The sequence below is a fragment of the Eupeodes corollae genome, chromosome 3 (genome assembly GCF_945859685.1).
Source record: "Eupeodes corollae chromosome 3, idEupCoro1.1, whole genome shotgun sequence".
In the NCBI taxonomy this organism is placed as follows: Eukaryota; Metazoa; Arthropoda; class Insecta; order Diptera; family Syrphidae; genus Eupeodes; species Eupeodes corollae.
Window position 1 is genome coordinate 97970424 of NC_079149.1, and position 14916 is coordinate 97985339.

Sequence of the window (14916 nt, forward strand, 5' to 3'; positions counted from 1 at the left end):
TAGTTTTATTTAATAAAAAAATGTTACTGTATTTGAAAATACCCACGAATTAAGACTCTTGGGACAGATCCTGGACACCCTCTCCTTTCTGCTGCTAGGATCAGCCCCGGGAGCCTGTAGCCCGAAGTTGTAATGGTAGTAAGGAAAGGAGAGGTTTACACCCAAAAGGGTACGTTACAAAGGATTTTCCAATAAAATAGCTCAAAAATGTATGTTAAAAGGCTTTTAACCATATGGATCATGTTAAAAAAAACACATTTGAATAAATTATATCAACTTTGGTTAGGATTTTTTATTTCTAGCATTTTTTCAGAATAAAAACGATCCCCTTTTGCAAAGGGTGACGCACTATTTGTTTCTAAATAATATATACCTTTGGCCTTATGTACATTACTTGGATCACCCATTTTAATTATTGTTTCATACCGATCACATTTGCCATCTTCGACATTCTCGAGCCGATCACATTTAACCGCATGAAATTGATTTTTTTCAGGTAAACTTATGGCTTCTACAAAATAAGTAGCGGCTCTTTTATGAGAACACATATCACCATCGCGGTCGTCTTGGCATCCAGGTTGATGTCTACCCCCATTCGGATAAAAGGTCGTCTGACCGATTGGCTGATAGAAGCCCCATTCTCCACCATTTGTTTGAATCGATTCTACATACTCAGCATCGGTGTTAGCCAATCGACTTGTCGGGTCATTGTATTCGAATTCTGGCAGAGCAGGATCCAAAGCTATGATACTGTGGATTTTTCCACGTTGGACATTCTTTCCAGCAAAACCAGATACGTGTGCTCCCATACTGCTACCATACAAAGTCAAGGAATCAAATCGCAGCTTGGCATTGTCATGCAGCCAATCGATGAATTGAGCTACTTCTTTGCCAGCTGTCGAACACAGTGCTTTGGAAATTGTATAGTTTTCGAAATTGCTGTATACTTTCCAATCGACAACTATGAAGTTCAATTGTCTAGTTGGATCACTTTCAAACATAGCATTCTTTATACCAATAGCAACTCCAGCTGCGTTTGAGATTTTCCAGCCATGGATAAAAATTCTACAAAATAAAGTTTAAGTTGCCATAAAATATTCTTAACATTTGACAAATTCTTCTCCTTACCGAGTAGGGTTCTGAAAATCAAAAGGTGACCTCACTAACGTTTCCATATCATTCATAACGATCTCAACGGGCTCATTTAAATTAGTTCGAGTATACAGGGTGAAATGAATTCTGTCCGGTTCAACTGAATTTAGAATTGTTTCTTTGTCATCTTTGTGGATAGTTCCAAATTTTTTATCAGGAAAGCCACGAACTGGAATATTAAGTATTGTTTATTGTTTTTAATCAAAAAACAAAATTCTTACTTTTTGTTATAATTGAGAACACTGCAACAAAAATAATTATACACCTCATATTCACGGTTGTTCGAAATAAAACTTAATGCTTTTCCGAAAAAGCTTCGGACTTTGTTTATATACCAAAGTAGGAGTCAAAAACGACATTTTTTGATTAAACAAATCATAAAACTTATTTGACTCCGATAAAATACATTTGAATATCTTATCTGATTGTGTTACTCTCTGTCAGAGAATAATAAATCTTTGAATAAGTCTACAAAATTTAAATAATAAATCTAATTTTTTAATAATTCATTAGAATTTAAACATTGTTTTGAGTTTCAAAATTTATGGATTTGAAAAAGTTTTATGGTATATTCAAAAATTGAAATAAATACAAATAATGTTTGGTTCAAGAGAAGTGGACTTTGTAGACAAAACTCGCCGATATATTGAGTAATTGTTTACCCAGTGTCAAGTAGAATGAGAGTACCCCTTTGGATGTGTTATTTGAGTGGGTTCCACCAGCTTCGACTTTATACAATTCTTGATTATTGGTAGGCTTATTTTAGAATAGCCATTAAATTTAAAAGATATCATATTGAACCTAGAAATAACCCAATTTTAAGGCTTTAACATATATTGTATATCCTGAAAAAAGGAGACCCTCTTAACTGCACCAACTATAGAGGCATCAGTCTACTTAACATCGCCTATAAAATCTTCTCTGTCGTAATATGTGAACGTCTAAAGACCATCGTCAAAAACCTGATAGGTCCTTATCAGTGTGGTTTTAGATCAGGAAAGTCCACAATTGATCAATTATTCACATTACGGCAGATCCTGGAAAAAACCCAAGAACACCAAATCGACACCCACCATCTTTTCATCGATTTAAAGGCCGCATATGACAGCATCTACAGGGACGAGCTGTATAGAGCCATGTCTAGTTTTGGCATCCCTGCCAAACTCGTCCGTTTATGCAGGATGACCATGGAGAATTCACCTTGCTCCATAAGAGTTGGAAACAACTTAGCAGAACGTTTCGATGTCAAAAAAGGTTTTAGACAAGGTGATGCGCTGTCATGTGATTTTTTTAACATCGTGCTTGAAAGAATAGTGCAGAGCTCACACGTCAAAACTAGAGGCACTATCTTTCAAAAGTCTGTCCAATTACTGGCATATGCTGATGACATTGACATAATCTTAAGAACTCAGCGTGATGTCAATGGGGCTTTTGTGAGTATTGAGGCAGAGGCGGCAAAAATGGGTTTAGCTGTTAATGAGGGCAAAACAAAGTACATGCTGTCGTCAAGAAAGGACATACAACACCGACGTCTTGGTCAAAACGTCACCATCGACAGACGTAACTTTGAGTTAGTCAAGGACTTCGTCTACCTAGGCTCCGCTGTAAACGCAGAAAACAACACCAGCGCTGAGATCAAACGCAGAATAACTCTTGCTAACCGATGTTTCTTTGGACTAAGAAAGCAATTGAGTGGTAAAGTCCTCTCTCGAGGGACCAAAGTGTTGCTATATAAGACCCTTATCATCCCCGTCCTGCTATACGGTGCAGAAGGATTGACCATGACAAAAGCGGATGAAAACACCTTGGGTCGCTTCGAGAGAAAAGTTCTTCGTGTGATCTACGGTCCCGTATGCATCGAAGGGGAGTGGAGGAGAAGATGGAAAGACAAGCTGTACGGGCTGTACAGCGACGTAGACTTAGCCAAAAGGGTAAAAGTCCAACGACTAAGATAACTGATTCTTGTAGAGCGCATGGAAACCAATGCTCCGGTCCGGAAAGTCTTCGAATCCACATCCACAGGACAGCGCAGTAGAGGAAGACCGCTGATCAGGTGGCGCTCACAAGCAGTAGGTGACCTCACCCAACTTCGAGCCCGAAACTGGAGACAGCTAGCTAGGGACCGAGCTAGATGGAGAAGTTTGTTGGGTGAGGCCCTAGTTCATTATTTATTTCGTTTGCTTGAGGTTTAAGAAACCTAAAAAAGTCAAATATATAGAAGCTTTCGAAATTTCTATAGTGAAAATGGAAGTGCTTTATTTTCCAATTGAAAGTTTTTTTCTTAATTTTTGGAAGGTTGATCTTTTCCACATGAATTATAAGTCAAGAGTTCGATTTAAATGCTCAAGTAATCAGAATAAATAAGACGATGTGATAATAATTGAAGCAGCACTTTGATTACTTATTTTTAAAATTTTTGTTTAATTATAAGCTCTCATAACATTGTAAATTTGTCAATTTGTAGTCCAAATAATAAATCCAAGATTTAAAAAATGTAGACATAATATAATGCAGATGCAGTTCTTTAAATCACAACAAATAAAATATACAACCTCGATAGCAATTTACCATTGGCATATTTATGATTTCTTTCGTTGTTGCTGTTGGATTAATGACCGATAAGATATTTCGAATTTTAATTAAATTAAACATTTAAATTTATAATGCTTATGTTAGCCATGTGCCCACAGAGAATGAAAGCGTCCATAGATTTTTTCTTTCCAAAACCACCCTTTTTTACCAACTCCTACTCTCAGCTGCCAACGGTGCACATAGGGTACCAATTGGGGATTCGGTTTAAGCCCCAAAGGAAGGTGGGAGTGAAGGAAAGGGGATGGGGGCTGTTTCCACCAAGAATACTCTTATTATTCATAAGACTGCGGAGGAATTCCCAAGATGAACCAACGGTGGGGTCTGGAGTCTTAGTTGTTGAACTACCTCTGCGATCTATTCGGAGCTCATATCTGTTAAGAGCGCCTATGCCGGTTCTCGCCCTCGGTTGAAAGTCAAGCGTCAGGATTAGATTTACTGTTGACAATCCAATAAAACGATTTAAGGACTACGGACTTTGCATTTGCACGCGGAGTGTTAAGTATTCCTTAACCCTCTGTGGTCACACCTCCTTCCTGAAACTTAAACGTCACACGGGTGCAAATTGGGACCCTTGCGCAACAGGTTTTCCACTAAGGCAAATCCTAAATCTTTTAAAAATTGATGTCTATTCAATCTCTCCTTTAGAGCATTTGAAATATACAAAATTAATGCCAGCTTGGTCGATCATGTTTGTAAAAAATTTGAGAGGCCAGTGTCTTGTGTCACGACCTGCCGAGTAAGCGTAGCATTTTCGGTCAAACATGTCAGTTCCACCTTTATTTTTATTATACCTAATCCCAAACAATACATGGCTTATTTTTTATTAGATCTATTTCGGCTTTATGGTGTACAGAAGACAATAGCAAAACTACAAATCGCGAAGAACCGAGGGAATTTTACGACACTAAAGTCACACGGGTGCAAACTTGGCCTATGTGCACTTTTGCAACCTTACAGTGCCAAGCCCTTCAAGCGACTGACGTCTCACTACTTTACTTACCCGTTGGTACTTTGGTAGCCCTATAATAGGACATAATTACCATGCACACTAGATGGCGCTAAAGCGATTGTGCTAAGAGTGCGGAAACTTTTAATTTGTTTGCCTGCCCGATTTGCACCCGTGTGACCACAGAGGGTTAATAGATCACAAGTAGCCGAACAATTTTGTGGACTCAGCTAGATGGAGAAGTTAATTGGGTGAAACAGGATTGGAGCTCCACCTTGGTTAGTTAGTAATACCGATGTTTTAAAAGTGTATAAAATCATGATTCATTCACCATTTTAAATTTGTCAAAACTGTTTTTGTGATTTATGCAAAAAGTAAGAAGTTTTTGTTTTAAATAAAATATGATTTTTAAAGTACCATAACATATTCCAGTGCAAGTTTTTTTTAATGGATTAAAATATCTAGGTTCTGAAGAACCGTACCGAATTTAATCTTAAATATTTTAATTTAGATAAAAGTACCAAAACGCAACATAGTTCAAAGTGAACCTTTTTTGAAACCAATTTAAAAGTCACATCAATGTCACAATCGTACAACATGCATTAGTTGGAAGACCTTTATTGTTTTTGACAGCCTTTTACTTGTTTGGCAAAGATCTAATTTTTGTCCACTCTTTCAACAGCACCTTTAAAAGGTCGTTTTTATTTATAACAAGGTTGGGATTTTATTCGGTCTTTCACATAACTCCATACATTTTTAATAACGTTGATATCAGGTGATTGAGGAAGTGTTTTAAGCACTTTTTAACAGTTGTACAACAGACAAAAACGCAGTTTGTGGGTTTGGGATCATTAGCTTGATAGAATTGAAAACTATCTTTTATTCCAAGTTTATCCACTCTAGCATATACATAAGTAAGCATGTACATAAGTTTACCTTTAAAATGTTGAGGTACATGTGTTACTCCTGAAGCTGCCATACAACTCTTAACTGTGGCCACCATGCTTAACCGTCAAGTCACCCTTAAGATTTGTTCTTTGAGCTCTTCAAACAAACATTAACCTTGACATAATTTCAGCCAAAATAATATTCTTTAGGCTATATGTACATATGTGACAGATCTTAAAACTTCTTCATATCTTAGATATTTCTTTAAGTCAAGAAATCCGTAGTACCCGTGGCATGATGGTAAGTGCGCTGGACTGTCATGCTAAGGGTCTTGGGTTCAATCTCTGCCTGCGCCGTCTAAAGTTTTTCAAGAGTAATTCTTGTCATGAAAAGTGCTTTACCAAATTAACCGTTCGAATTCGGCTTAAAATTGTAAGCCCCCTTTATCCCTGACAACAGTACTCGCACACAGAAACGGTTGAAAGTTGTAAGTCACTAGGCCCTATTTCTCAACGGACTGTTGCGCCACCTAATATGTTTTTTTTTATAATTCAAAAAATCCAGATCTTTTAAGGATGTGCCTTGAAAATTCCAGAGTTTTTTTTTCATTTTTCAAAACTTCCATTGATAATTCAAGACCTTTAATAGTTTCCTTCCTATTTTAAGACAAATCTTGTTCATGCAGACCTCTCTTGATATTTCAAAACACCGTTGCCCTAGTATTTTAAGACCTCGCTTGCAACCTCTTGACCTGCCTTCATATTTAAAGAAATAATGAAAAGTCTCCTAATTTCCTTTGCCATGTTCCTTAATATTTTAGGATCTATTTTGAAATATCCAGACATTTCTTCATATTACAACACTTGTTTTGAAAACTCCGGAGCTCCATAAATATTTCAAGACCTCTCTTTATATGTCAGGACACCTTTCTATATTTTAAGACCTTTCTTAGTGTTTTAAGATATTTATATTCCAGAACCTCTCTTGAATTCTTTAGACGTGTTTTCATTTTTAAGACATCTTGTATAAGCATTCGTCATTGGAGGTCTTAAATGAGTTGAATTGCTTGCAAAGTAAAGGCCAGCGAGTTTGGTCCAAAAGCCTAAATTTATCAGAAAATATTAAATGAAACAAATTTGTCTCAACTTTGAGCATGTTTTTTTATTCCTTCCTTTTTTTCCAATAGAGCAGCTATGCCCTTCGCATACGGCGCCTCACTATTTGTTTCCAAATAGAAAATCCCCCTTGGTTTTTGGGCATTCCTTGGATCAGCCATTCTAATTATCGATTCGTACTTATTACACTTACTTTCCTCCACTTGCGTCAATTCATCACACTTAACTGCATGAAATTCATTTTTCTCACCAGAAATAATTGCTTCAGCCAAATAATAAATAGCCTTTTGATGAGAACACATCCCGTCTGAATCAATTCCACATCCAGGCTGATATTTGCCTCCATTCGGATAGAAGGCTGTCTGACCGATTGGGTGATAGAAGCCCCATTGTCCACCATTTGTATGCATTGTTTCCACGTACTCAGCGTCGGTTTCGGCTAGTCGATCTTCCGGACCGAGGCTTTCGAATATTGGAAAAGCTGGATCCATTCCTAAAATGGTGTGAACTTTTCCCCGTTGAACATTCTTTCCAACAAATCCAGCAACTTGAGCACCCATGCTGTGGCCATACAAAGTCAAGGTATCAAATCGTAACTTGGAGTTCTCATGCATCCAATCAATGAACTTTGCTACCTCTTTTCCAGCTGTCGAACAGAGCTGTTGGGATTTAGTGTAGTTCTCAAATTTGCTGTATATTCTCCAATCGACAGATATGAAATTCGGTTTTTTGGATTGATCTGTTTTGGAAAGGGCTTCCCTAATACTTCCTGTAGCTCCACTTGTGTATACATCATTCCAGCCATGAATCATAAAGCTGTGTGAAATATCATGGTTTTAGGATTTTGAAAACAAATTCTCACAAGCTCTTACGTGGTGGGATTTCTGAAGTCAAATGGTGACCTTGCTAATGTTTCCACATCGTTCATATCGATATCATAAGGTTCACTGAAATTTGGTTGGGTATACAAATAGAAATGAACTCGATCCGGTTCCTCTGAACTTGTTTCTTTAATGCTTCCATTTGATTCAGCAGGGAAAGCTTTACCTGGAATGATGATGTCTTTAAAATTTATCTTTAATTTAAAATTAGTAACTCCTTACTTCTTGCAATAAGTACAAAAACTGCTACGACAAAAATAGCGTACTTCTTCATTTTTAATTTTTAATAAACTGTATGTTATGTGGTTAATACGATTCCATAATTTTGCTTTTATACTTTTATGAACCGTAAACATAATAAATTTTAATTGGATTCAAATAAAATTAGAATATCTTATCGGTTAAAATAAATCCAACAGCAAACAGCGAAAGAAATCATAAATGTGTCATGGTAAACATCGTTATCGAGGTTATATTTTTTTGTTTTGGTGCGATTACAACAGCTGAATTAGAATTTCAATTTATGGGAATTAGTTTTAATCTGAAAATTTAAATTTACAATGTTTCGAGATCAAAAAGAAGGCATGGAAATGGCATTTAAATAAAGGCTATAATAAGTCGTAATGATAAAACAAACGTTAGCTTTTGCTTTGATCGTGCAAAATTATATACCTCCTGAGATTTTGGAGATATTTGGATTCCCAAATTTTTGAAAATCCAATTCATACAGCTGAGTCTATAATCAAAATAAGGCCATCTGGATTTCTAGGGAGTTAAAAATAAACCAAGTGAAATGGGTTATTGTTGAGCATTAAAAAAAATGTGTGTTTTTTGAGCATGCACTAATTCGAGTTCCATTACGGATTTAAACTTTTTTGATGTCGTAGAAATTTTATACCGGGAATTATTGTTGTTTTTGATAGCTCTTGGTAGCCATATTGTTTCTATTACTTTCTGTCAAAATATCTTTTGTAAATGTACTAATTCGAGTTCCATTACGGATTTAAACTTTTCTGATGTTGTAGAAATTTTCTTCCGGGAATTATTATTGTTTTTGACAGCTCTTGGTAGCCATATTGTTTCTATTACTTTCTGTCAAAATATCTTTTGTAACTTAATACTTTTCCTTAAGGTGCTTTCTTTATTGGAAGATCTGTGCGACTAAGCCGTAAATCACACCTAAGCCCTAAAAGACAACATAATCGATTCCATCGTTCAAAATCATCGAAAACTAGACCTTTCAAATTCCAGCCACCCAACGAAGCCACGACATCCAATTTAAAGATGTTTTATTTCACACATAATGCCATTAGCAGGGCTCTCAAATAAAGATAAAGGCTTATTGCTATCTTATATACAACTTGTTTGATTCAATTTTAAAATCAACGTGCCTTTAATAAAAAAAAACCCTTTGACTTTATTATCGCGCCATAAAACAATGACTTCCTCTTCACGTTGGTAAAATCGAAGACCACTTTCATTTCAAAATAAGAGCAATAAACTATGGTCCATTTTTTTTACTTTCGATTTCCCTTTTTACCAACGATAGGTAATCAAAATATAGTCTAAGTCCGCCTTATAATTTATCTTATTACAAAACAAAATCTGAGGTTACCCTATGGAACCTCCCCCACTCTCAATATTGAAACTTCAAATAATCCCATAACTATATCTTTAACTTGTTCGCTACCACTTTTATACAATCCCTTTCAGAAGATTTTTTTGATTCTGATTGTATTTATATTTTGAATACCTGTCTAACTTTTCGGTCTTCCTCACTTCCTTCCTCAAGCAATTGACTTTGATAAATGATGAATTTTCACTTGAGCCTGGTGGTCTCAATGTTATGTTTTAAGAAAGTGCTCTTCATCAGTATATTCCAGCCTTACAAGTTTTTAATCTATCTCTAGTTCAAGTGGAATCTCCACAAGTATGAGAAACTTCTCAAAGGTGCTATTATCTTTAGCCAAACTGTCGTACATTCAAAATATTTGTGAAAACATTTTGGACGGTGTTTAAAGTTTGCATTACAAATCTCGCATCGCAATTAGACATTATGATTTTTAGCTTAAAACAACTAACATTTTGGAATTTGTGTCCGTTAAGTTTTCGGCCCAAAAAATAAAAACAAGTTGATGTTATTTCTTTCGACTTTAGAAGGTTTCTATGCTTTCTAATTTTGGATTCAAACAGCCTTTATTGAAATAGAATTCTTCTTACCTCTGGCATACCCCAAGGTAGCCACTTAGCTCCTCTACTTTTTATCCTCACCTACAACAATATAAAAATAAAATGATTAGGCAATATACTCATATCTCACTTTACTCTAACTACTCGAAGGCTTTTAAGACCATAACGTCAATGCATGATTCTAACATTACTATTTAACTGAACCTCGATAGTTTCTAAGTCTGGTGTCAAAAGAACTCATTCGCCAATAATTTTACCATAATCAATCAATACTGTCTCTTAAAAATATTAGCGATATTTTAGGTGACCAGGAGCTCAATTTCATGATCGATTTAGACGATAAAATACCTTAAATCATCTTAACACTTGGCTTTATAAAAAAAAGAGTAGAGCTCAAATGAACCCATAACTCCCTTGCTACGGAATGTCAATTTAAACAAAAACATTTTCGATATTAATTTGAACACATATTACCTTAAACTCCATATACAAATCTCTGACATTAACCAGCCTCATCCTTAGCTATAAGTTACTTAATTTGTGAGATAGAATAAGTTAACTTTGGGCAGGCGACATAGGGGACTTGAAGGAAAGGCAAGTTTTTTGTATGTGACTAGCCAGCTGCAAACAAAAAATGGTGACGTTTTGAACAAGACGTTGCGTCGGTGTTGTAGGTTCTTTCTTGATGACAGCATGTATACTTTGTTTTACCCTCATTAACCGCTAAACCCATTTTAGCAGCCTCTATTTCTATACTCACAAAGTCATCAAGAATTGACGATCCCTACAAATGCCCAGCAATATAAAAAGGCTCCTAGACTAGATGGGCTACCAGTAGAAGCACTCAATCAAATCGCCCGCTCTGACCACAAGTACTTATCAAATGTACAATAATTGCTTCTCTGAAGGGACTTTCCCCAAATGGTGAAAAAAGCAACGACTTGTACTGTTAAGCAAAAACAAATGCTGTCCAGATTCTCAATTCGCATACAGGCCTTTATGCATGCTGGATACAACAGGAAAGCTGTTCGAGAAACTACTGCAACCACGCCTTATAGCCGTAATAAAAGGAAGAGGAGGCTTGTCTCAAAAATAGTATGGTTTTAGAAAAGGTCACTCCACAATAGGAGCTATAGAAGAAGTAATAAGAATCGCTGAAATCACCCAGAGGGGAACCACTTCACCAGAAAAATAGTACGTCTGGCAACACTAGACTTCCGTAACGCCTTTTATTCGGTCAGATGGACAGATATACTAACCGCACTGCAAAGAAAGTTTGAAATTCCGGAGTATCTTTTAAATATGACAAAAGAATTCCTTAAGGAATGCGAACTCATCTATCAAACAACAGAAGGACCAAGAAGCAAGGATATGACAGCAGGAGCAGCACAGGGATCCATTCTCGGACAAGGCCTCTGGAACATTTCTTATGATGAAATCTTTTGAATGGAAATGACCGAGGATACTTTCCTGGTTGGAAACGCAGATGATGTCACCGCGGTAATTACACCAAGAGGCACCGAAAGTGCGCAGAAAAAACCTAGCCGGCCGCGGAATGGCATCGAAAGTAACAGCATCACTGTCTAAACTTAGGGCAAATATAGGTGGACCAACCGCAAGTAAAAGAAAACTTCTTATAACAACAGCGCACTCTATTCTTCCTTACGAAAGCGAGATTTGGGCTGACGCACTGAAGCTGGAAAAGTACCGGAAACAGATGGAATCGGTACAGAGATGAGGGGCCCTACGAATAGCCAGCGCGTAAAACACAGTGTCAGAGCCAGATGTTCTGATAATCGCTAGCGTGAGACTAATAGATCTCCTTGCAGCACAATGAAAGTACGAACAGGAAAAGAAAGCAGAAATTGGAGCCGGTGCGGCTGGCGGTGGCGAAAGCAGAAGCAATTACACAACAGAAGGGACTGGAACGGTGGGAGTCTGAAAGCAGAAGGCGATGGACTGCGAGGCTAATCCGAGACGTGAGCATATGGAGTAAACGAAAACATGGCGAAGTGAACTATTACGTCACTCAGTTCCTAAGCGGTCACGGATACTTCAGCGCCTACCTGCATAAATTGGAAAAATAATAAGCCCCTCCTGTCAATACGGTGATTTGAGCCAAAATTAGGCACGAATAAGTTCGTATCTGAAACGGATCTTAATAACGGAAAAACGAGAGGAGCCTGTTCAAGAAACGACTGAACCCGCCTATGGTGCGTAAACCATTCCTCCAGAAGTTAAAAAAATACAAATTTTATTAGCACATGAGAGAAATTGGATAGACTTTTGAAAGATAGTGCCTCTAGTGTTGACGTGGGCAGCTCTGTACTATTCCTTCAAATACTATGTTAAGAAAATCGTATGACACCTCATCACCTTGTTTAAAGCATTCTTTGACATTGAAATGTTCGGTTAAGGTGTTTTCAACCTTAATGGAGCAATGCGAATTCTCCATGGTTACTTTGCAAAAACGGACGAGTTTGGCAGGGATGCCAAAATAAGACAAGGCTCTATACAGTTCGTCCCTGTAGATTCTGTCACATGCGGCCTTGAAATCGATGACGAAATAGTGGGTGTCAATTTGATCGAATGTGGACTTTTCTGGTCTAAAGCAACACTGATAAGAACCTATCATGGCAGGATCACAAACACGCTTCAGCTTCGGCTTCGTCTGCGTTGCGGTGGGCCTGCTTCGAGGTTGCTTTGAATGACATTTCTATGTCCTGTCCGACAAAGCAAATGTTCAGATAATTGAACTAGAGCTTCCGTTTGGAGTAACATAACGTTACATTACGTTCTTTTCCTTACGATTGTCAAAAGAAACGTGATGTCGAAGTTCCATTGTGATAGCATGCATTGAATTAATATGGCTGAACTCGTAAACGTCAGATGAAGCCGAAGCTGAAGCGTGTTTGTGATTCATCAGGTTGTTGTCGATCGGATTTACACGTTCACGCATAGAAGATGTAATATGCGATGTAAAGAAGACTGGTTTTGCAATAGTTGATGCAGTTTAGAGGGCCTCCTTTTTTTAGTATCAATTTGAACATATCTCACCTTAAACTTCGTCTCCAAAACGTTGTCTATAAGTTTTAGGGGGTATGTCAAATTCTATCAATCAAAACAAAAAAGTGAGTTTATTGCACTTCAAAACTAATTTTGGTATTTTATTGTATTGTATTATAAAACTTTATACCTCCAATTTTGCAAAGATGTTTTTAAAATACACAACAATAATAACAAAATAATACAAACATTGTAAATACCAACATAAATACCTTACCGACTCTCCTCAAAATTCTCAATGTGCAAATAAAATTCAAAATTACAGATAAAGGTTTATTATTTAAATTAACTTAACAAAAATATTAATAATTTATTGTTTGCCGTGTAGACAGTTAACCGAATCAGATAAGCTATTCAAATTTTATCGGAATCAAATAAGTTTTATGTGGTTTCATTTGGCTTCTACTTTAAGTATAAAAGGAAAGTCAGAAGCATTTTTGGCATAGCATAAAGTTTTATTCAAGAAGCAAACCAGAAGACATGATGAAGTGGATTAATATTTTCGTGGCATTATTTTTAATTATAACAAAAAGTAATTGTTTGTATAGCCTTTTTAATGATTGTTGAAAATTAATAAAAATATCAAAACATTCCAGTACATGCCTTGCCTGCTAACTTTGACGGGAAGCAACTACAGCTTAGCCCTAAAGATGACCCCCTCGATTGGATGAAAAGCAAAGGACTAAGTTCTGCAGAACCGGACAGAATTCATTTCTATCTGTATACTCGATCTAATTTAAATGAACCCGTTGAGATCGATATCAATGATAAGGAAACATTAGTCAAATCACCCTTCGATTTCCGTCACCCCACTCAGTAAGAAGGAGAAAAGTTTGTCTACTTATCTCAATATTTTTCAAAAAACTGCTTATTTTTTCAGAATTGCTATTCATGGCTGGAAAGATAGCTACTTGGCTGGAGTTGCTATTGGCATAAAGAATGCTCTATTTGAAAGTGATCCAACTATAAATCTGAATTTCATATCGGTCGATTGGAAAGTATACAGCAATTTCGAAAACTACACAATTTCCAAAGAACTATGCTCGACAGCTGGCAAGGAAGTAGCTCAATTCATCGATTGGCTGCACGACAATGCCAAGCTGCGATTTGATACCTTGACTTTGTACGGGAGCAGTATGGGAGCACACGTATCTGGCTTTGCTGGAAAAAATGTCCAACGTGGAAAAATTCACAGTATCATAGCTTTGGATCCTGCTCTGCCGGAGTTCGAATACAATGACCCGACAAGTCGATTGGCTCACACCGATGCTGAGTATGTGGAATCGATTCAAACAAATGGTGGAGGATGGGGCTTCTATCAGCCAATTGGTCATACAACTTTCTATCCAAATGGAGGTAAAAATCAACCTGGATGTGAAGACCGAGGTGACATGTGTTCTCATATAAGAGCTGTATTCTATTTTACCGAAGCCTTGAGTTCACCTAAAGGAAATCAATTCCATTCGGTCAAATGTGATTCGCTAGAGCAAGTCGAGGAAGGCAAATGTGATCGATATGAAACAATAATTAAAATGGGTGATCCAAGGAATTCGCAGAAGACCAAAGGGATCTATTATTTAGAAACAAATAGCGCGTCACCGTATGCAAGAGGGGATGGAATTTATCTAAACAAAATGAAAGAAATAAAAAACCTCAGTCAAAGTTGAAATAATTTATTCAAACGTCTTTTATTTATGTTGGCCTTTTGATACAGACTGATTTTTGTCCTCATTTGGTTAGAAGGCTAATAAAAGCCCAATCGAACCATTGCTTCCACATTTTAACAACATCGTTGTCAGTTGGTCAAGTGATTCCGATAACTCTGTAAACTTTTCCCTCCGTCGAACATTCTTTCCGACAAATCTATTAACTTGTTCACTCATATTGTATTGAATTAAAGTATCAAATCGTAACTTTGCGTACTTCTGTATCCAAACGACGGACTGTGGTATCACTTTTCTAGCTGACAAACCAATCGGCAGGTATTAGATTCGATTTTGAAGTCTTTTGGGAATAGCTTTCCTGACAAGTACAGTAGTTTGATTATTTGTGTATGTTATCTTTCCAACCGCATAGCATAAAGCTC

General features: G+C 36.9%; 3 protein-coding genes across 3 annotated transcripts; 1 reads left to right on the top strand and 2 right to left on the bottom strand.

The window, feature by feature from the left end:
* Positions 1-272: 272 nt before the first annotated feature.
* Positions 273-1482, bottom strand: LOC129950698 (lipoprotein lipase-like). The gene is made up of 3 exons (XM_056062620.1): positions 1374-1482; positions 1129-1321; positions 273-1065 (listed from the first exon to the last, which is right to left on the bottom strand). The coding sequence occupies exons 1-3, from the start codon at positions 1420-1422 to the stop codon at positions 273-275; spliced, it is 1035 nt and encodes a 344-aa protein (XP_055918595.1). The 5' UTR covers positions 1423-1482.
* Positions 1483-6696: 5214 nt separating this feature from the next.
* Positions 6697-7914, bottom strand: LOC129951531 (phospholipase A1 2-like). Its single transcript, XM_056063738.1, has 3 exons — positions 7797-7914; positions 7566-7740; positions 6697-7509 (listed from the first exon to the last, which is right to left on the bottom strand). The coding sequence occupies exons 1-3, from the start codon at positions 7846-7848 to the stop codon at positions 6720-6722; spliced, it is 1017 nt and encodes a 338-aa protein (XP_055919713.1). The 5' UTR covers positions 7849-7914; the 3' UTR covers positions 6697-6719.
* Positions 7915-11216: 3302 nt separating this feature from the next.
* On the top strand, positions 11217-14506 carry LOC129950699 (phospholipase A1 2-like). Its single transcript, XM_056062621.1, has 3 exons — positions 11217-11331; positions 13427-13646; positions 13711-14506. Exons 1-3 carry the CDS (start codon positions 11217-11219, stop codon positions 14495-14497), a joined length of 1122 nt encoding a protein of 373 aa, XP_055918596.1. The 3' UTR covers positions 14498-14506.
* Positions 14507-14916: the final 410 nt, after the last annotated feature.

Bases quoted from the DNA above. Each gene is read 5' to 3' on its own strand.
- LOC129950699 (XM_056062621.1), top strand. From the start codon at position 11,217: ATGACCGAGGATACTTTCCTGGTTGGAAACGCAGATGATGTCACCGCG. The intron at 11,332-13,426 runs GTAACAGCATCA...AAAACATTCCAG, and splicing joins GCCGCGGAATGGCATCGAAA to TACATGCCTTGCCTGCTAAC. The intron at 13,647-13,710 runs GTAAGAAGGAGA...TTATTTTTTCAG, and splicing joins GATTTCCGTCACCCCACTCA to AATTGCTATTCATGGCTGGA.
- LOC129950698 (XM_056062620.1), bottom strand. From the start codon at position 1,422: ATGAGGTGTATAATTATTTTTGTTGCAGTGTTCTCAATTATAACAAAA. The intron at 1,322-1,373 runs GTAAGAATTTTG...TTAATATTCCAG, and splicing joins GTTCTCAATTATAACAAAAA to TTCGTGGCTTTCCTGATAAA. The intron at 1,066-1,128 runs GTAAGGAGAAGA...TTTATTTTGTAG, and splicing joins GATTTTCAGAACCCTACTCG to AATTTTTATCCATGGCTGGA.
- LOC129951531 (XM_056063738.1), bottom strand. From the start codon at position 7,848: ATGAAGAAGTACGCTATTTTTGTCGTAGCAGTTTTTGTACTTATTGCA. The intron at 7,741-7,796 runs GTAAGGAGTTAC...TCATCATTCCAG, and splicing joins TTTTGTACTTATTGCAAGAA to GTAAAGCTTTCCCTGCTGAA. The intron at 7,510-7,565 runs GTAAGAGCTTGT...TATTTCACACAG, and splicing joins GACTTCAGAAATCCCACCAC to CTTTATGATTCATGGCTGGA.